General features: G+C 45.9%; 1 protein-coding gene across 3 annotated transcripts in view; it reads right to left on the bottom strand.

The window, feature by feature from the left end:
• The window catches only part of LOC138662983 (oocyte zinc finger protein XlCOF8.4-like), an 80,303-nt gene that overhangs the window by 7,448 nt on the left and 50,657 nt on the right, over positions 1–22,198 (bottom strand). For all 3 annotated transcript variants that reach the window (XM_069749012.1, XM_069749013.1, XM_069749014.1), the window contains exon 6: positions 18,270–18,360. In XM_069749012.1, coding sequence (XP_069605113.1) covers positions 18,270–18,360 — 91 coding nt within the window. The remainder of the gene's footprint in view (positions 1–18,269; positions 18,361–22,198) is intronic.

Raw genomic sequence — 22,198 nt, 5'->3', positions numbered from 1 at the left:
AAGGCAGCACACTGCAGCGCCAAAACATGCAAACATGAAAATTGAACTGCATTACTGCACTAGAAATATGAAAAAATGAGAGCGTTTAGCATATAAATTGGCCAATTCATGTGGCTACCAGGTACACATGAATTGACCAATTTATGCCCTAAACACTCTAATTTTTCATATTTCTAGTGCAGTAATGCAGTTCAATTTTCATGTTTGCATGTTTTGGTGCCGCAGTGTGCTGCCTTATTTATTTGACTGTATATGAGTTGGTGACTCTAGGTTCAGCACCTGTTCACACTTAGTCTATGTTTAGATGTGACGGTCAGTTTTTTTAAATTTAAATTCACATAGACTCATAGTGTTACATTGAGCGCTTGTGAAATAGCTTCTAACTTCTGGCCTGTCAGAAGCTGCGCTCATAAGTATGAGACGCGGGACTGCAGCAGTGCCACAAAATAGTGAATACGCCAGAGGATGAGTAAATGACCGGGACATCCAAATCATGACAGAGAGCGGTGAGTCCATCATACTGTGTACATGGGAGCTGCGGGCCAATCATACTATGTATAAGGGAGCTGCGGGCTCATCATACTGTGTATAAAGGAGCTGCGGGCTCATCATACTGTGTATAAGGGAGCTGCGGGCCAATCATACTGTGTATAAGGGAGCTGCGGGCCCATCATACTGTGTATAAGGGACCTGCGGGCCCATCATACTGTGTATAAGGGAGCTGTGGGCCCATCATACTGTGTATAAGGGAGCTGCAGGCCAATCAAACTGTGTATAAGGGAGCTGTGAGTCCAACATACTGTGTATAAGGGAGCTGCGGGCCCATCATACTGTGTATAGGGAACTGTAGGGGACATCATACTGTGTATAAGGGAGCTGCGGGCCAATCACAATGTGTATAAGGGAGCTGTGGGCCCATCATACTGTGTATAAGGGAGCTGTGGGCCCATCATACTGTGTATAAGGGAGCTGCGGGCCAATCACAATGTGTATAAGGGAGCTGTGGGCCCATCATACTGTGTATAAGGAAGTTGTGGGCCCATCATACTGTGTATAAGGGAGCTGTGAGTCCAACATACTATGTATAAGGGAGCTGCCGGCCCATTATACTGTGTATAAAGGAGCTGCAGGCCCATCATACTGTGTATAAGGGAGCTGCGGGCTCATTATACTATGTAGAAGGGAGCTGTGGGGACATCATACTGTGTAGTAGGGAGCTGTGGGGACATCATACTGTGTAGAAGGGAGCTTTGGGCCCATCATACTGTGTATAAGGGAGCTGTGAGTCCATCATACTGTGTATAAGGGAGCTGCGGGCCCATCATACTGTGTATAAGGGAGCTGCGGGCCCATCATACTGTGCATAATGGAGCTGTGGGCCCATCATACTGTGTATAAGGGAGCTACGGGCCCATCATACTGTGTATAAGGGAGCTGTGGGCCCATCATACTGTGTATAAGGAAGTTGTGGGCCCATCATACTGTGTATAAGGGAGCTGTGAGTCCAACATACTATGTATAAGGGAGCTGCCGGCCCATTATACTGTGTATGAAGGAGCTGCAGGCCCATCATACTGTGTATAAGGGAGCTGCGGGCTCATTATACTATGTAGAAGGGAGCTGTGGGGACATCATACTGTGTAGTAGGGAGCTGTGGGGACATCATACTGTGTAGAAGGGAGCTTTGGGCCCATCATACTGTGTATAAGGGAGCTGTGAGTCCATCATACTGTGTATAAGGGAGCTGCGGGCCCATCATACTGTGTATAAGGGAGCTGCGGGCCCATCATACTGTGCATAATGGAGCTGTGGGCCCATCATACTGTGTCTAAGGGAGCTACGGGCCCATCATACTGTGTATAAGGGAGCTGCGGGCCCATCATACTCTGTATAAGGGAGCTGTGAGTCCATCATACTATGTATAAGGGAGCTGTGGGCCCATCATACTGTGTATAAGGGAGCTGCGGGTCCATCATACTGTGTATAGGGGAGCTGTGAGTCCAACATACTGTGTATAAGGAAGCTGTGCACACATTATACTGTGTATATGGGAGCTGCAGGCCCATCATACTGTGTATAAGGGAACTGTGAGTCCAGCATACTATGTATAAGGAAGCTGTGCACACATCATGTGTATACGGGAGCTGCAGGCTCATCATACTGTGTACAAGGGAGCTGCGGGCCCATCATACTGTGTATAAGGGACCTGCGGGCCCATCATACTGTGTATAAGGGAGCTGTGGGCCCATCATACTGTGTATAAGGGAGCTGTGAGTCCAACATACTGTGTATAAGGGAGCTGCGGGCCCATCATACTAAGTATACGGAACTGTAGGGGACATCATACTGTGTATAAAGGAGCTGCGGGCCAATCACAATGTGTATAAGGGAGCTGTGGGCCCATCATACTGTGTATAAGGGAGCTGTGGGCCCATCATACTGTGTATAAGGGAGCTGCGGGCCAATCACAATGTGTATAAGGGAGCTGTGGGCCCATCATACTGTGTATAAGGGAGTTGTGGGCCCATCATACTGTGTATAAGGGAGCTGTAAGTCCAACATACTATGTATAAGGGAGCTGCGGGCCCATTATACTGTGTATAAAGGAGCTGCAGGCCCATCATACTGTGTATAAGGGAGCTGCGGGCTCATTATACTATGTAGAAGGGAGCTGTGGGGACATCATACTGTGTAGTAGGGAGCTGTGGGGACATCATACTGTGTAGAAGGGAGCTTTGGGCCCATCATACTGTGTATAAGGGAGCTGTGAGTCCTGTGAGTCCATCATACTGTGTATAAGGGAGCTGTGGGCCCATCATACTGTGTATAAGGGAGCTACAGGCCCATCATACTGTGCATAAGGGAGCTGCGGGCCCATCATACTGTGTATAAGGGAGCTGCGGGCTCATTTTACTGTGTATAAGGGAGCTGCGGGCCCATCATACTGTGTATAAGGGAGCTGTGAGTCCATCATACTATGTATAAGGGAGCTGTGGGCCCATCATACTGTGTATAAGGGAGCTGCGGGTCCATCATACTGTGTATAGGGGAGCTGTGAGTCCAACATACTGTGTATAAGGAAGCTGTGCACACATCATACTGTGTATATGGGAGCTGCAGGCCCATCATACTGTGTATAAGGGAGCTGTGAGTCCAGCATACTATGTATAAGGAAGCTGTGCACACATGTGTATACGGGAGCTGCAGGCCCATCATACTGTGTATAAGGGAGCTGCGGGCCCATCATACTGTGTATAAGGGAGCTGCGGGCCCATCATACTGTGTATAAGGGAGCTGTGGGCCCATCATAATGTGTATAAGGGAGCTGCGGGCCCATCATACTGTGTATAAGGGAGCTGCGGGTCCATCATACTGTGTATAGGGGAGCTGTGAGTCCAACATACTGTGTATAAGGAAGCTGTGCACACATCATACTGTGTATATGGGAGCTGCAGGCCCATCATACTGTGTATAAGGGAGCTGTGAGTCCAGCATACTATGTATAAGGAAGCTGTGCACAAATGTGTATACCGGAGCTGCAGGCCCATTATACTGTGTATAAGGGAGCTGCGGGCCCATCATACTGTGTATAAGGGAGCTGCGGGCCCATCATACTGTGTATAAGGGAGCTGTGGGCCCATCATAATGTGTATAAGGGAGCTGCGGGCCCATCATACTGTGTATAAGGGAGCTGCGGGCCCATCATACTGTGTATAAGGGAGCTGCGAGCCCATCATACTGTGTATAAGGGAGCTGTGAGTCCATCATACTGTGTATAAAGGAGCTGTGAGTCCATCATACTGTGTATAAGGGAGCTGCGGGCCCATCATACTGTGTATAAGGGAGCTGCGGGCCCATCATACTGTGTATAAGGGAGCTGCGGGCCCATCATACTGTGTATAAGGGAGCTGCGTGCCCATCATACTGTGTATAAGGGAGCTGTGGGCCCATCATACTGTGTATAAGGGAGCTGCAAGCCCATCATACTGTGTATAAGGGAGCTGTGGGCCAATCATACTGTGTATAAGGGAGCTGCGGGCCAATCATACTGTGTATAAGGGAGCTGCGGGCCCATCATACTGTGTATAGAGGGAGCTGTGGGCCCATCATACTGTGTATAAGGGAGCTGCGAGTCCATCATACTGTGTATAAGGGAGCTGTGGGCCAATCATACTGTGTATAAGGGAGCTGCGGGCCAATCATACTGTGTATAAGGGAGCTGCGGGCCCATCATACTGTGTATAGAGGGAGCTGTGGGCCCATCATACTGTGTATAAGGGAGCTGCGAGTCCATCATACTGTGTATAAGGGAGCTGTGGGCCAATCATACTGTGTATAAGGGAGCTGCGGGCCAGTCATACTGTGTATAAGGGAGCTGCGGGCCCATCATACTGTGTATAGAGGGAGCTGTGTGCCCATCATACTGTGTATAAGGGAGCTGCGAGTCCATCATACTGTGTATAAGAGAGCTGTGGGCCCATCATACTGTGTATAAGGGAGCTGCGGGTCCATCATACTGTGTATAAGGGAGCTGCGGGCCCATCATACTGTGTATAAGGGAGCTGTGGGCCCATCATACTGTGTATAAGGGAGCTGCGTGCCCATCATACTGTGTATAAGGGAGCTGCGGGCCAATTATACTGTGTATAAGGGAGCTGTGGGCCCATCATACTGTGTATAAGGGAGCTGTGGGCCCATCATACTGTGTATAAGGGAGCTGCAAGCCAATAATACTGTGTATAAGGGAGCTGTGGGCCCATCATACTGTGTATAAGGGAACTGTGGGGGACATCATACTGTTTGACAGGAGCTGCGGGCTCATCATACACTGTATATAGGGGAGCTCTGGGGGCATTATACTTTCTATAGTGGAGTTGTGTCAGCATTATACTGTGTATAGGGGAGCATTGGGCTCATACTATATAGGGGAGCAGTGGGATCATACTGTAAAGAGGGGAGCAGTGGGAACATACTGTGTATAGGGGAGCAGTGGGAACATACTGTGTAGAGGGGAGCAGTGGGATCATACTGTGTAGAGGGGAGCAGTGGGAACATCATACGGTGTATAGGGGAGTTATAGAATCATCATACTGCGTATAGGGGAGCTGTGGGGGCCTTATACTGTGTATAAGGAAGCTGTGGGCCCATCATACTGTGTATAGGGAACTGTGGGGGGCATCATACTGTTTGACAGGAGCTGCAGGCCCATCATACTGTGTATAGGGAACTGTGAAGGCATATTGTGCATATGGGAGCTGTTGGCCCATTGCACTGTATATAGGGGTGCTCTGTCGGGGGGGGGGGGGCATTATACTTTCTATAGTGGAGTTCTGTCAGCATTATACTGTGTATAGGGGAGCATTGGGCTCATACTATATAGGGGAGCAGTGGGATCATACTGTGTAGAGGGGAGCAGTGGGAACATACTGTGTATAGGGGAGCAGTGGGAACATACTGTGTAGAGGGGAGCAGTGGGATCATACTGTGTAGAGGGGAGTAGTGGGAACATACTGTGTAGAGGGGAGCAGTAGGAACATCATACGGTGTATAGGGGAGTTATAGAATCATCATACTGCGTATAGGGAAGCTGTGGGGGCCTTGTACTGTGTATAAGGAAGCTGTGGGCCCATCATACTGTGTATAGGGAACTGTGGGGGACATCATACCGTTTGACAGGAGCTGCAGGCCCATCATACTGTGTATAGGGAACTGTGAAGGTATATCGTGCATATGGGAGCTGTTGGCCCATTACACTGTATATAGGGGAGCTCTGTCGGGGGGGGGGGCATTATACTTTCTATAGTGGAGTTCTGTCAGCATTATACTGCGTATAGGGGAGCATTGGGCTCATACTATATAGGGGAGCAGTGGGATCATACTGTGTAGAGGGGAGCAGTGGGATCATACTGTGTAGAGGGGAGCAGTGGGATCATACTGTGTAGAGGGGAGCAGTGGGATCATACTGTGTATAGGGGAGCAGTGGGAACATACTGTGTAGAGGGGAGCAGTGGGAACATCATACGGTATATAGGGGAGTTATAGAATCATCATACTGGGTATAGGGGAGCTGTAGAATCATAATTTGTATAGGGGAGCTGTGGGGGCCTTATACTGTGTATAGGGGAGCTGTGGGGGCCTTATACTGTGTATATGGAAGCTTTGAGCTCACCATACTGTGTATAATGGAGCAGTACATGGGGAACTTAGGGGACATTATTAAATGTTAAGTGGGCACTTAAGCATCATTGTTGTAGGGGCACTCAGAGTATTGTGACCATCAAAGTTGCATATGGTCACAAAATACCAGTAAAGTCGATGTTCGTTTTTGTATATAGATTTATTTTCAATAACAGTGCGGTCATATTCTGAGGTTCCACTATATTCACAATTAGAGTCATGGGCGGACATACCGCCGGTTCAACCTGTGCAACTGCATTGGGGCCTGGAGTGGGAGGGGGCCCCCGAAGGACCGAGAAAGCAATGAGGTGAATGACAGCTAACAGGAGAATCAGGGGGCCGCTCTGCTGCACGCATGTGATGTGAAGTTCAAAAGGGCCCCCCTGCTGACCTCACCTGTTAGTATTTATTATGCTGCTGTCCGGCTGTCAGTGGTGCGGTAGCCATGGAGACAGCAGATGCTGGAAGAGAGGAGCGAGGGAGGGGGAGTGTCTGTGAGTCACTGAAGCTTCCACTCTGTTTGTGAGTCCCTGTGCTGCTGTGCGCACACTCAGTGATCCCTCGGGACTGGGATACATGAGAAAGTAGGTGCATTACGTATACAGAGGATCAGTGCATCCCTCCTTTACTGTATTTATGGTGGCCGATAAACTGGATAGCTAGTAGTGGTTGCCGCTCAAGAATATAAGGAGTTTCTGTATGTCACATTAGGACCGTGGTCTAGTGGTCTAGTCATGGTCTAGTCCTAGCCACTTGTAGCGCGGTATTTCCAATTTTCTATATTGGTTTTTCTGCCTCTTTGTCGGATTGGGCACGTTATCCGACTGATATACCGGCGGCACTTGTGTGGTCCATATCTTGGGTTATAGCGCCAGTGTATTTTATCCGGTTGTAAGTATACAGTTTTGTTTTGAAAAATAAAGAAACAACAATTTATATTTGAACCATGTTGGGAGTAGTGATCAATAGTCATAAGCGAGCATGTTTGGATAAGGCGTTATCTGAGCATGCTCAAGTGCTAATGGAGCATCTTCGGCGTTGTCTTATAATATGTCCGAGTTTCCGCTGCTGCACGATTCGTGGCTTTTTGAAATCCGCAACACAAGCAGGAATGATTCCCTGTTTGTTAGGCAACCCCTGCATGTGTGGAACAGCCCACATGAAGCGGTGGGGAGTCAAAAATAACTATTATTCAAGCACGCCAAAAACACTCCGCACACAAGCATGTTCGGATAATGCCTTATCTGGGCACATTCACTCATCACTAATGCCGGAGACCTAAGGAAAGTGACATATCCTCATATTCAGTGCACAGTGGCCGCTAGTGACAGCACCAGCCTGGTCTTTGTCCGCTGCAATCTATCACATAGACCATAAGGGTGTGTTTCCACATGGCGGATTTGCTGCGGATTGGACACTACGTTCGCCCACAGCGGCAGATGTTACAGCATACTGGGGGATTTTATGAAATTCCATCCCCACTATGCGTACAAAGACGCAGGTGTCAGACCTGTGTATACACACATGCAACACGGTATATCTATCTAAAGTGTATGTATGTACGGTATATGTGGGTGTGTGTATGTACGGTATATCGGTATATGTATGTGTATCTGTGTGCATGTATGGTATATCGGTATATGTATGTAAGGTGTATGTGTGTACGGTATATGTATGTGTATCTGTGTATGTACGGTATATGTATCTAAAGTGTATGTATGTACGGTATAAGTGGGTGTGTGTATGTACTGTATATTGGTATATGTATGTAAGGTGTATGTGTGTACAGTATATGTATGTGTATCTGTGTATGTACGGTATGTGTATGTACTGTGTGTGTGTATGTATGTACGGTATATGTATCTGTGTATGTACGGTATATCGGTATATGTATCTAAAGTGTATGTATGTACGGTATATGTGGGTGTGTGTATGTACGGTATATGTGGGTGTGTGTATGTACGGTATATCGGTATATGTATGTAAGGTGTATGTGTGTACGGTATATGTATGTGTATCTGTGTATGTACGGTATATGTGTGTGTGTATGTACGGTATATCGGTATATGTATGTAAGGTGTATGTGTGTACGGTATATGTATGTGTATCTGTGTATGTACGGTATATGTATGTGTATCTGTATGTATGGTATGCGTATGTACGGTATATGTATGTGTATCTGTGTATGTATGGTATATCGGTATATGTATGTGTATCTGTGTATGTACGGTATATGTATGTGTATCTGTATGTATGGTATGTGTATGTACGGTATATGTATGTGTATCTGTGTATGTACGGTATATCGGTATATGCATGTAAGGTGTATGTATGTATGTACGGTATGTGTATCTGTGTATGTACGGTATGTGTGTGTGTGTGTATGTATGTACGGTATATCGGTATATGTATGTAAGGTGTATGTATGCACGGTATGTGTATCTGTGTATGTATGGTATATCGGTATATGTATGTAAGGTGTATGTGTGTATGGTATATGTATGTGTATCTGTGTATGTACGGTATATCGGCATATGCATGTAAGGTGTATATGTACGGTATGTGTATCTGTGCATGTACGGTGTGTGTGTGTATGTATGTACGGTATATCGGTATATGTATGTAAGGTGTATGTATGTACGGTATGTGTATCTGTGTATGTACGGTATGTGTATGTACGGTGTGTGTGTGTGTATGTATGTACGGTATATGTGTGTGTATCTGTGTATGTATGGTATATCGGTATATGTATGTAAGTTGTATGTATGTATGTACGGTATATGTATGTGTATCTGTATGTATGGTATGTGTATGTACGGTGTGTATGTATGTACGGTATATGTATGTGTATCTGTGTGTATGTATGGTATATCGGTATATGTACAGTATGTAAGTTGTATGTATGTACGGCATACCGTATGTATGTGTATCTGTGTATGTATGTACGGTATATGTATGTAAAGTGTATGTATGTACAGTATATGTATGAGTATCTGTGTGTACGATGCATATGTGATCCATTGGATCGTGGATAACTTGCCGATCACTGGGCATTAGGCAACTGCCCCCCAGAGATTCGGAGAACAGGGCTCATCCTAGATGGAGCAAAGTTGTGCATGCTCGGCCTCAGCTCTGTTCATTATGTATAGAGCTGCTCAGCTATTTCCATTGGTTCCATAGACAATGAATAGAACAGATACCAGACATATAATGTAATATAATATATACACAGTCGGGCTCTGCCGTTTTCAGCAGTTATCACATAAGCACAAGGACAGGCGTGTCAGCCATGTCTGCAGTGTTCTATTGATTGACATAGCCGACACTAGTTGTCACTTGGCTGCAAGTCTGACTGCGCTGGAACCAGCAGAACCAAATGATAATCAATAGATATATATATATACATTCCACACATACCGTATACCGTGTGTGTATATATATATATATATATATATATATATATATATGTGGATACCCTCAAATGAAAGCTGAAAGTCAGAACTTCAACTGCATCTGAATTGTTCTGTTTAAAATTCATTGTGGTAATGTCTATAACCAAAAGTAGAAAAATGTTGTCTCTGTCCAAATATATATGGACCTAACTGTATTTTTTAGAGCTATGGGGAGACCCAAATAGAACTTTTGCTATGTGGCCCTGTGATTGCTATGTACTGCCCTGCTTGCAGGTGGATAATGAGGGAAATCTGCCTTGAGTCACACTACCGTAGATTACGGATGAGTGCTATGCCATAAAACAATTGCATAGCACTCGGACCAGTATTCCTCTATGGGGCAGCTCCCATCACCGTATTTTTTCTCAGCCGTTTTCAGTGTGCGAGTGAAATCGAAGCATGCTGCGATTGTCACGGACATTCGGCCGAGTCTCGGCTCACTCGCCCCATATAAGCCTATAGGTGTGAGTGAGACAACGCACATCACTCAGATACCATCCGAGTGCTGTGCGATATACGCTGACCCCGGCAATGGAGAAGATGGAGAAAGTCATTTCTCCGCTTCCTCCGCAGCTGTGCTCCGATTCTGTGCGAGAGGCTCGGAGCGCAGACGCATGACATTCGGCTCCCGCACGCAGCAGAGCCGGAGACGGGGGTCATTAGCATATCGCATCCGATGCCTACGCAGCATACCGGGCAAGGAGGGGGGCCCAGATTAGAGTGCAACCATAGCTGTAATCAGGGTTAGCTGGTTAGGGGCCACTCAGATGTTTCGCCCCCCTAAGTTGAAACCCAGCTACGCCTCTGCTCTGGGGGAATTAGAGCACGGGGCTCGGTGACTTCACAATCTAAACTATCGGAAGATCCAATATTTTCTGTCAGATGAGTTTCAAGAGGAAATATTACACATTTAAGGCTGGGTTCCCATTGCGTTATGGGACCGCGTTAAACGGACAGCGTTGCACGGCGAAATTAACGCCGTGCAACGCGGCCGTTAACGCGCCCATTCACGCTGCTTGCAGCGTCCGAGGCGCGCCCGCAGTCCGTTCCGCGCTCTCGCAGATCGGGGATCTGCGAGAGCGGGGACGTTACCGCGACCCCGACCGCAGCCCCATAGAAAACATTGCGTTAGCGCAATCCGCTAGCACTAGCGCTAAACGGATTGCACTAACGCAATGTGACCCTAGCCTAACCCCTTCATGACCCAGCCTATTTTCACCTTAATGACCGGGCCATTTTTTGCAATTCTGACCACTGTCCCTTTATGAGGTAATAACTCAGGAACGCTTCAACGGATCTTAGCGATTCTGAGACTGTTTTTTAATGACATATTGGGCTTCATGTTATTGGTAAATTTAGGTCAATAATTTTTGTGTTTATTTGAGAAAAAAATTGTAAATTTGGTGAAAATTTTGCAATTTTCACATTTTGAATTTTTATTCTGTTAAACCAGAGAGTTATGTGACACAAAATAGTTAATAAATAACATCACCCACATATCTACTTTACATCAGTGCAATTATGGAAACAACATTTTTTTTTTTTTTTAGGAAGTTATAAGGGTTAAAATTTGACCAGCGATTTCTTATTTTTACAACAAAATTTACCAAACCATTTTTTTAGGGACCACCTCACATTTGAAGTCAGTTTGAGGGGTCTATATGGCTGAAAATACCCCAAAGTGACACCATTCTAAAAACTGCACCCCTCAAGGTGCTCAAAACCACATTCAAGAAGTTTATTAACCCTTCAGATGTTTCACAGCAGCAGAAGCAACAAGGAAGGAAAAAATGAACATTTAACTTTTTAGTCACAAAAATGATCTTTTAGCAAAATTTTTATTTTCCCAAGGGTAAAAGGAGAAAGTGGACCCCAAACGTTATTATCCAATTTGTCCCGAGTACGCCGATACCCCATATGTGGGTGGGGGGGACAACTGTTTGGGCGCACGACAGGGCTCGGAAGGGAAGGAGCGCCATTTGACTTTTTGAATGGAAAATTAGCTCCAATCGTTAGCGGACACCATGTCGCGTTTGGAGAGCCCCCGTGTGCCTAAACATTGGAGCTCCCCCACATGGGACCCAATTTTGGGAACTAAACCCCCCAAGGAACTTATCTAGATGCATAGTGAGCACTTTGAACCCCCAGGCGCTTCAAAAATTGATCCATAAAAATGAAAAAGTACTTTTTTTTCACAAAAATTTTCTTTTAGCCTCAATTTTTTTCATTTTCACATGGGCAACAGGATAAAATGGATCCTAAAATTTGTTGGGCAATTTCTCCTGAGTACACCGATACCTCACATGTGGGGGTAAACAACTGTTTGGGTGCATGGCAGGAAAGGCACGCCATTTGACTTTTTGAATGGAAAATTAGCTCCAATCGTTAGCGAACACCATGTCGCACTTGGAGAGCCCCTGTGTGCCTAAACATTGGAGCTCCCCCACATAGTAACATAGTAACATAGTTAGTAAGGCCGAAAAAAGACATTTGTCCATCCAGTTCAGCCTATATTCCATCATAATAAATACCCAGATCTACGTCCTTCTACAGAACCTAATAATTGTATGATACAATATTGTTCTGCTCCAGGAAGACATCCAGGCCTCTCTTGAACCCCTCGACTAAGTTCGCCATCACCACCTCCTCAGGCAAGCAATTCCAGATTCTCACTGCCCTAACAGTAAAGAATCCTCTTCTATGTTGGTGGAAAAACCTTCTCTCCTCCAGACGCAAAGAATGCCCCCTTGTGCCCGTAACCTTCCTTGGTATAAACAGATCCTCAGCGAGATATTTGTATTGTCCCCTTATATACTTATACATGGTTATTAGATCGCCCCTCAGTCGTCTTTTTTCTAGACTAAATAATCCTAATTTCGCTAATCTATCTGGGTATTGTAGTTCTCCCATCCCCTTTATTAATTTTGTTGCCCTCCTTTGTACTCTCTCTAGTTCCATTATATCCTTCCTGAGCACCGGTGCCCAAAACTGGACACAGTACTCCATGTGCGGTCTAACTAGGGATTTGTACAGAGGCAGTATAATGCTCTCATCATGTGTATCCAGACCTCTTTTAATGCACCCCATGATCCTGTTTGCCTTGGCAGCTGCTGCCTGGCACTGGCTGCTCCAGGTAAGTTTATCATTAACTAGGATCCCCAAGTCCTTCTCCCTGTCAGATTTACCCAGTGGTTTCCCGTTCAGTGTGTAATGGTGATATTGATTCCCTCTTCCCATGTGTATAACCTTACATTTATCATTGTTAAACCTCATCTGCCACCTTTCAGCCCAAGTTTCCAACTTATCCAGATCCATCTGTAGCAGAATACTATCTTCTCTTGTATTAACTGCTTTACATAGTTTTGTATCATCTGCAAATATCGATATTTTACTGTGTAAACCTTCTACCAGATCATTAATGAATATGTTGAAGAGAACAGGTCCCAATACTGACCCCTGCGGTACCCCACTGGTCACAGCGACCCAGTTAGAGACTATACCATTTATAACCACCCTCTGCTTTCTATCACTAAGCCAGTTACTAACCCATTTACACACATTTTCCCCCAGACCAAGCATTCTCATTTTGTGTACCAACCTCTTGTGCGGCACGGTATCAAACGCTTTGGAAAAATCGAGATATACCACGTCCAATGACTCACCGTGGTCCAGTCTATAGCTTACCTCTTCATAAAAACTGATTAGATTGGTTTGACAGGAGCGATTTCTCATAAACCCATGCTGATATGGAGTTAAACAGTTATTCTCATTGAGATAATCCAGAATAACATCCCTCAGAAACCCTTCAAATATTTTACCAACAATAGAGGTTAGACTTACTGGCCTATAATTTCCAGGTTCACTTTTAGAGCCCTTTTTGAATATTGGCACCACATTTGCTATGCGCCAGTCCTGCGGAACAGACCCTGTCGCTATAGAGTCACTAAAAATAAGAAATAATGGTTTATCTATTACATTACTTAGTTCTCTTAGTACTCGTGGGTGTATGCCATCCGGACCCGGAGATTTATCTATTTTAATCTTATTTAGCCGGTTTCGCACCTCTTCTTGGGTTAGATTGGTGACCCTTAATATAGGGTTTTCATTGTTTCTTGGGATTTCACCTAGCATTTCATTTTCCACCGTGAATACCGTGGAGAAGAAGGTGTTTAATATGTTAGCTTTTTCCTCGTCATCTACAACCATTCTTTCCTCACTATTTTTTAAGGGGCCTACATTTTCAGTTTTTATTCTTTTACTATTGATATAGTTGAAGAACCGTTTGGGATTAGTTTTACTCTCCTTAGCAATGTGCTTCTCTGTTTCCTTTTTGGCAGCTTTAATTAGTTTTTTAGATAAAGTATTTTTCTCCCTATAGTTTTTTAGAGCTTCAATGGTGCCATCCTGCTTTAGTAGTGCAAATGCTTTCTTTTTACTGTTAATTGCCTGTCTTACTTCTTTGTTTAGCCACATTGGGTTTTTCCTATTTCTAGTCCTTTTATTCCCACAAGGTATAAACCGCTTACACTGCCTATTTAGGATGTTCTTAAACATTTCCCATTTATTATCTGTATTCTCATTTCTGAGGACATTGTCCCAGTCTACCAGATTAAGGGCATCTCTAAGCTGTTCAAACTTTGCCTTCCTAAAGTTCAATGTTTTTGTGACTCCCTGACAAGTCCCCCTAGTGAAAGACAGGTGAAACTGCACAATATTGTGGTCGCTATTTCCTAAATGCCCAACCACCTGCAGATTTGTTATTCTGTCAGGTCTATTAGATAGTATTAGGTCTAAAAGTGCTGCTCCTCTGGTTGGATTCTGCACCAATTGTGAAAGATAATTTTTCTTGGTTATTAGCAGAAACCTGTTGCCTTTATGGGTTTCACAGGTTTCTGTTTCCCAGTTAATATCCGGGTAGTTAAAGTCCCCCATAACCAGGACCTCATTATGGGTTGCAGCTTCATCTATCTGCTTTAGAAGTAGACTTTCCATGCTTTCTGTTATATTTGGGGGTTTGTAACAGACCCCAATGAGAATTTTGTTACCATTTTTCCCTCCATGAATTTCAACCCATATGGACTCGACATCCTCATTCCCTTCGCTAATATCCTCCCTTAAAGTGGACTTTAGACAAGACTTTACATAGAGACAAATCCCTCCTCCTCTCCGATTTTTACGATCCTTTCTAAACAGACTGTAACCCTGTAAGTTAACTGCCCAGTCATAGCTTTCATCTAACCATGTCTCGGTTATTCCCACTATGTCAAAGTTACCTGCACCCATTACCTGTGACCCCATTTTGGAAATTACACCCCCAAATGAGCTTATCTAGATGTGTGGTGAGCACTTTGAGCCCTCAAGTGCTTCACAGAAGTTTATAACATAGAGCCGTGAAAATAAAAAATAATTTTTTCCTCAAAAAATGATTTTTAGCCCGCAATTTTTTATTTTCCCAAGGGTAACAGGAGAAATTAGACCCCCAAAGTTGTTGTACAATTTTTCCTGAGTACGCTGATGCCCCATATGTTGGGGTAAACCAGTTTGGGTGCACATCAGGGCTTGGAAGGGAGAGAGCACCATTTGACTTTTTGAACGCAAGATTGGCTGGAAACAATGGTGGCGCCATGTAGCGTTTGGAGACCCCCTGATGTGCCTAAACAGTGGAAAACCCTCAATTCTAACTCCAACACTAACCCCAACATCTCTAACCCTAATCCCTACCCTATCCATAACCCTAATCACAATCCTAACCCCAACACACCCCTAACCACAACCCTAATCCCAACAAACCCCTAATCCTAATCCCAACTATAACCCTAACCACAAGCCTAACCTTAATTCCAACCCTAACCCTAATTCCAACCTTAACCCTAATTCTAACCCTTACCCTAGTGGAAAAATAAAAATAATATATTTTCTTTATTTCATTATTTTCCCTATCTATGGGGGTGATAAAGGGGAAGGGGGTTATTTACAATTTTTTTTACTTTGATCACTGTGATAGGTCATATCACAGCGATCAAAATGTACCTGGAATGAATGAATGAATATGCCGGCCGACTCGGCGGGCGCACTGCACATGCGCCCGCCATTTTGGAAGATGGCAGCGCCCATGGCGGAAGACAGATGGACACCGGTACTTGTGAGGTTAAGGGGGTGGGATCAGGCTGCGGGGGGAGTGGAGGACAGTATGGAGGGGAGAGGAGGGCAGCAGAGGACAGGACGGAGGGGAGGAAAGACTGACTCGGCGGCAGATCGCCACCATCAGTCGGTGGCTGGGGCCGGATCACGGTCTCCAGCTGTGGCCGATGATATTGCAGCATCAGCCATGGCTGAATTGTAATATTTCACCAAGTTTCATTGGTGAAATATTACAACTGCTCCGACAGGCTGTTGAGACTAAATCAGCCAATCAGAGCAATCGTAGCAACGAGGAAGGGGGGGGGCAAACCCCCCCCCCGGGTTGAAGTACAACTCCCCCTGTTCCTGCAGGTCGGGTGAAATTTGAGTTCACCCATTCACCCGACCTGCAGGAACGCGTTCCTGCCATGACGCCACATAGGCGTCACAGGTCGGATTGCCACCGACTTTAATGACGCCTACGTGGCGTCACAGGTTGGGAAGGGGTTAAAGAGAACTGTGTATAATAGTGCAGAGCGGAGATGTCTTAAAGGGAACCTGTCAGCAGGATTGTGCTCAGTAACCTACAGACACTGTCAGGTCGGTGCCGTTATACTGATTACACTGATACCTGGTGAAATCCGTCTTGTGGTTGTTGTTTAATCTGTATTTGCAGTTTTCAGTTAATGAGATTCTCGTGCTCTGGGGTGGGGCTGTGGGCGGGGCTTTATGTGGTGCTGTGGGCGGGGCTTTACGTGGTGCTCTGATTACATATTCATCTGTATTGGCTTATGACAGGTCACTGATCCCTCACCGACCTGCCCCCCATTTTTACATAATGCATATAATAGTGTTGATATTATTGTTGATAATGTCTATAATATTGTGGCTATTGGGAGGCTTAGAAAAAAAAATTACATCCAGCAAAATGTCACCGGCGATGGCTGCCCCTTCGCAGTAGCATCTATAAGAGATAGATGCTACTGGACAGGCGCCACTGGTGTCATTTTGCTGGATGTAATTTTTTTTTCTACTCCTCCCAATAACCACAATATTGTAGGCATTATCAAAAATAATATCAATACAGTATGCATTATGTAAAAATGGGGGCAGGTCAGTGAGGGATCAGCGACCTATCATAAGCCAATACAGATGAACATGTAATCAGCACACCACATAAAGCCCCGCCCACAGCCCCGCCCCAGAGCGCCACATAAAGCCCCAACCACAGCCCCGCCCCAGAGTACCACATAAAGCCCCACCCACAGACCCGCCCCAGAGTACCACATAAAGCCCCGCCCACAGCCCCGCCCCAGAGCACGAGAATTTTGTTAACTGAAAACTACAAATACAGATTACACAACAGTAAACCAGAGTTGCATTCATTTATGGTGGACCATTGGAGCTACTATGAATCCTGACCAGAAGATTAGAGAAAATAATATTGTTCCCCATTTCAGGAGAGATTGTGCAGTAAGCTGAATTTCTTAGGATCAAGAACAATGTAATTTATGAGGTGGAGTGAATCCATGAAACCAGGGCTGGAGCCAACACATCTCCTGCAGGCGGGAATAAATGTATATTACAGCCATCAGCCACGCACAGCTCAGAGATATATCATGGCACCGGTGTGATGGATTTATGTAGATTATCACAATCCTCCTGGAAGTTAGTCGGTTTTAATACAAATTGAAAAGTCCGGATAAAAGGAAACTCTGTTATTGTGCAGAAATTCACACTTGGCCTCACTGCACATTTAATGTTGTCGATCATAAAGTGAAGTTTGGCCAGAAAGACTGGACCTGGTCTTGTAGGGACCATATGATCACATTCAGCAGCACAGAAGGGAGAGAAGGGAGATTCATCCGATAAGATCTCAGGGTTCTAGGAAGCCAACAGCATCATTACCCTCCGCTTTCTCTTACAGGACCATCAGAATATTTTTCTTCAAGTGATTTTCTATCTTGTCAGCACATTCTACGTGCGCTGTCATTTGGCTTTGTAGTTCACAGATCTGGGCAGGTAACGGTCAGCATCTTCTAATGTGAAAGAGAGAATGGCTAATGAAATTGAAATGGACCTATCATAGACTGACACTGGCTACTCAGAAGATTGTGTGACACCCATTTCCTGTCTCTTTGTCTTGAGAATAAACTTCAGTTGTGTGCAAGCCTTTGCTGAGAAAGGAGTATACATATAATTCTGTATTCGGTGTGACTCTTTAAGCGTCCACTCGGACTATATTGGGTCAGGTACAAGCAATTATACAAATCTCGCTTTAAGGGATCACCCTCACACTAATACCAGGGGGTAGGTGGATCCTCCAGGTTGTAAGTTCTATAGAAAAGGGCTTTTAATGCCGAAAGTCATTTGAACAATTTTCGGTGGAGGAGAATGTTGTGGTCTAGAGGTAAAATGGTGATCATGGTAATACGGCCGGACTACACCACCGATAAAGCAGCCACAGCCGGTGACTGAGAACAATCCGTGACCTTTCTACATTTAGTGGTTACTACTCACCTGGGTAGTCATATGTGAGAATCTCCTCTTTATACCGCTCATCCCCCCTCACATATGTCTCTGTAGCATTAATATGGGTCGGATCTTCACCCTGAAACAAATATTGTAAAAGTCACCGACAGATGGAGAAGTCCCATCTATGATCAGCTCTTATCCTGCCATCTCCACCGTTCTCATTACACAAGTATAAAACATATAATACTGGTGGATAAAACAAGACTGAGCACAAGACCTTCACCGGCATCAACACGATCTCCTGACTAGAGTTGAGCGACTTTTACTTTCACAAAACCTGACTTTCTCAAAAGTCGGGTCGGGTGAAATCGGCTGATTATTGCGAAACGTCGGGGGCCGACCGAAACACGAAACCCAATGCAAGTCAATGGGGAATCAAAGTCGGCAGTGAGTGGAGGACAGGAAAACACCTACAGTGCCCATTTTAATGCCAAAAACATCAATTCGTATTACTGAAGCTTGTCAATCTTAATTAACTTTATAATAATAGATAGGCCTTGAAAACAGGGGCTCATTTGGCTAGTTGTGGGGGGTAGGGCTGGCTCAAGATTTTCGTGGGCCCAGGAAATGCGAAATACGTCACGGCGGTGGAGCAGGGAGAGGTAAGTATTTCAACTTTGCAAGTACTGCGATCCTGAGCAAGCAGGGGGGCCCACTAGTTGGCATTGGCACTGGCACAGGGTCCCTCATAGTACGGCGGTGTGTTTGATGGCGGGCAGCGCCTCCCACTGCCAGAGACAATTTTGCGTACTATGAGAGGCCCTGTGCCAGTGCCAATGAGTATGCCCCCACCTGATGAAGGAACCTGCATTTTCATCTGCACCTTCCTCTTTGTCCCCGTGTAAGGTGGTATAGTATGCGGGAAGGGGAACCTGACTTTCAGCAGGGTCAGATTCTGGCTGTGTAGAGTGCAAGGGGAATGTAGTGGTCTGGGTCTATGTACCAGCAGACTCATCTAGCAGTGGCTGGGCAATGGGCAGGATGAGGAGGAAACACAGATATAGGCCCAAAATGAAAAAGTAGGCTAAAAGCAGTTCAAAATTGGTAACAGGACTAAACAGGCGGCATTGCTTTGTTCACTGGAGGACAATTGTAACAAGTGGCTCAGACAGACTTAGTAGGCCTAAAATAAAAAAGTAGGCTAAACGCAGTTCAAAATTGGTAAGAGGAGTACACAGGCGGCATAGCTTTGTTCAGCGGAGGACAACTGTAATGAGAGGCTGACACAGTTACTAGGCCCAAATAAGTAAGTAGGCTAAATGCAGTTCAAAATTTGTAACAGGAGTACACAGGCGGCATAGCTTTGGTCAGCGGAGGAGGACAACTGTAATGAGAGGCTCACACAGACTTAGTAGGCCTAAAATTAAAAAGTAGGCTAAATGCAGTTCAAAATTGGTAAGACGAGTGCACAGTTGGCATAGGTTTGTTCAGCGGAGGAGGACAACTGTGATGAGAAGCTGACACAGTTACTAGGCCCAAATAAGTAAGTAGGCTAAATGCAGTTCAAAATTGGTAACAGGAGTACACAGGCGGCATAGCTTTGGCCAGCGGAGGACAACTGTAATGAGAGGCTGACACAGTTACTAGGCCCAAATAAGTAAGTAGGCTAAATGCAGTTCAAAATTGGTAACAGGAGTACATAGGCAGCATAGCTTTGGTCAGCGGAGGACAACTGTAATGAGAGGCTGACACAGTTACTAGGCCAAAATAAGTAAGTAGGCTAAATGCAGTTAAAAATTGGTAGCAGGAGTACATAGGCAGCATAGCTTTGGTCAGCGGAGGACAACTGTAACGAGAGGCTGACACAGCTACTAGGCCCAAATAAGTAAGTAGGCTAAATGCAGTTCAAAATTGGTAAGAGGAGTACACAGGCGGCATAGCTTTGGTCAGCGGAGGAGGACAACTGTAATGAGAGGCTCACACAGACTTAGTAGGCCTAAAATAAAAAAGTAGGCTAAATGCAGTTCAAAATTGATAAGAGGAGTACACAGGCGGCATAGCTTTGTTCAGCGGAGGACAACTGTAATGAGAGGCCGCCACAGTTACTAGGCCCAAAAAAGTAAGTAGGATAAATGCAGTTCAAAATTGGTAACAGGAGTACACAGGCGGCATAGCTTTGGTCAGCGGAGGAGGACAACTGTAATGAGAGGCTCACACAGACTTAGTAGGCCTAAAATAAAAAAGTAGGCTAAATGCAGTTCAAAATTGGTAAGAGGAGTACACAGGCGGCATAGCTTTGTTCAGCGGAGGAGGACAACTGTAATGAGAGGCTGGCACAGTTACTAGGCCCAAATAAGTAAGTAGGCTAAATGCAGTTCAAAATTGGTAACAGGAGTACACAGGCGGCATAGCTTTGTTCAGTGGAGGACAACTGTAATGAGAGGCTCACATAGACTTAGTAGGCCTAAAATAAAAAAGTAGGCTAAATGCAGTTCAAAATTGGTAAGAGGAGTACACAGGCAGCATAGCTTTGTTCAGTGGAGGACAACTGTAATAAGTGTCTGACACAGTTAGTAGGCCAAAATAACAAAGTGGGCTAAATGTTTGCCCCCAAAAATGTCATAAACTGGTGGCATAGCGAGGTACAGGGGTGGGCTCCTCTGCGAAGTAGCAGACAGTTGTAGTTGGCGCAAAGTATTAACTGGTCTAAATGGAGGCCAGGGCCCCTGTATATTTTTAATATCATCTATCATTTCAACAAATTCGTATTGGCAGTGCCAGTGGCGTATCCTGGGGGGGGCAGCCGGTGCATGTGCCTCGGGCGCAGCCGACAGGGGGGCACCAGCGGGCCGTCTGATGATGCGGCGGTCCAAGGAGGATCGGGTGGGACTGCACTTGTCTCGCAGCTGAGCCCCTCCACCGCAGAGAGCCACACACCACAGCTAATGCTGCCGCAGCTCTGTGCACACAGGACCTGTGATGAGGTCACAGAAGGGGAGGAGTCAGGAGTCACATGATCAAGGGCCTCCATGTAGTGCAGGACTCAGTGCTGGTTGTTATGGTGCTGGAGGATGAGGGTAAGCTTTTGTGTGAGGCCAGGAGTGGTTTGTGTGGATGTAGCAGAGCCGTGTGTACGAGGTGTACAGAGCGGAAGCCGTGTGTGCAAGGTGTATGGAGCGGAGCTGGGTATGTACGGAGCAGAGCAGTGTGTGTACGAAGTGTACAGAGTGGAACAGGGTGTGTGCAAGGTGTATGGAGCGGAGCCGTGTGTGTACGAGGTGTGCGGAGCGGAACTGGGTGTGTGCAAGGTGTATGGATCGGAGCCATGTGTGTACGAGGTGTGCGGAGCGGAACAGGGTGTGTGCAAGGTGTATGGAGCGGAGCCGTGTGTACGAGGTGTACAGAGCGGAATAGGGTGTGTGCAAGGTGTATGGAGCGGAGCCGTGTGTGTACGAGGTGTGTGGAGCGGAACTGGGTGTGTGCAAGGTGTATGGAGCGGAGCCATGTGTGTACAGAGCGGAACCGTGTGTGTATGAGGTGTATGGAGCAGAACTGGGTGTGTACGAGGTGTACAGAGCAGAGCCGCGTGTGTACGAGGTGTACGGAGCAGAGCCGCGGGTGTACAAGGTGTACGGAGCAGAGCTGCGTGTGTACGAAGTGTACGGAGCAGAGCCGCGTGTGTATGAGGTGTACGGAGCAGAGCCGCATGTGTATGAGGTGTACGGAGCAGAGCCGCGTGTGTATGAGGTGTACGGAGCAGAGCCGCGTGTGTATGAGGTGTATGGAGCAGAGCCACGTGTGTACGGAGCAGAGCCGTGTGTGCAAGGTGTACAGAGCTCAGCCACATGTGTAGGAGTAACCAGGTGTGGCCATTATACTGTACGCAATATGTGTGTGTGTGTTTGTGCGTGCATGCGTAGCGCTGCGGGTGCATGTGCAGAGATGTAAATTGTTTTGTGTGTGTGTACGGGGAG

This window comes from Ranitomeya imitator, chromosome 2 (assembly GCF_032444005.1).
Source record: "Ranitomeya imitator isolate aRanImi1 chromosome 2, aRanImi1.pri, whole genome shotgun sequence".
Taxonomy (NCBI): domain Eukaryota; kingdom Metazoa; phylum Chordata; class Amphibia; order Anura; family Dendrobatidae; genus Ranitomeya; species Ranitomeya imitator.
Note: the sequence above shows the minus strand (reverse complement) of the source record. Positions and strands in the feature narration are given on the sequence as shown.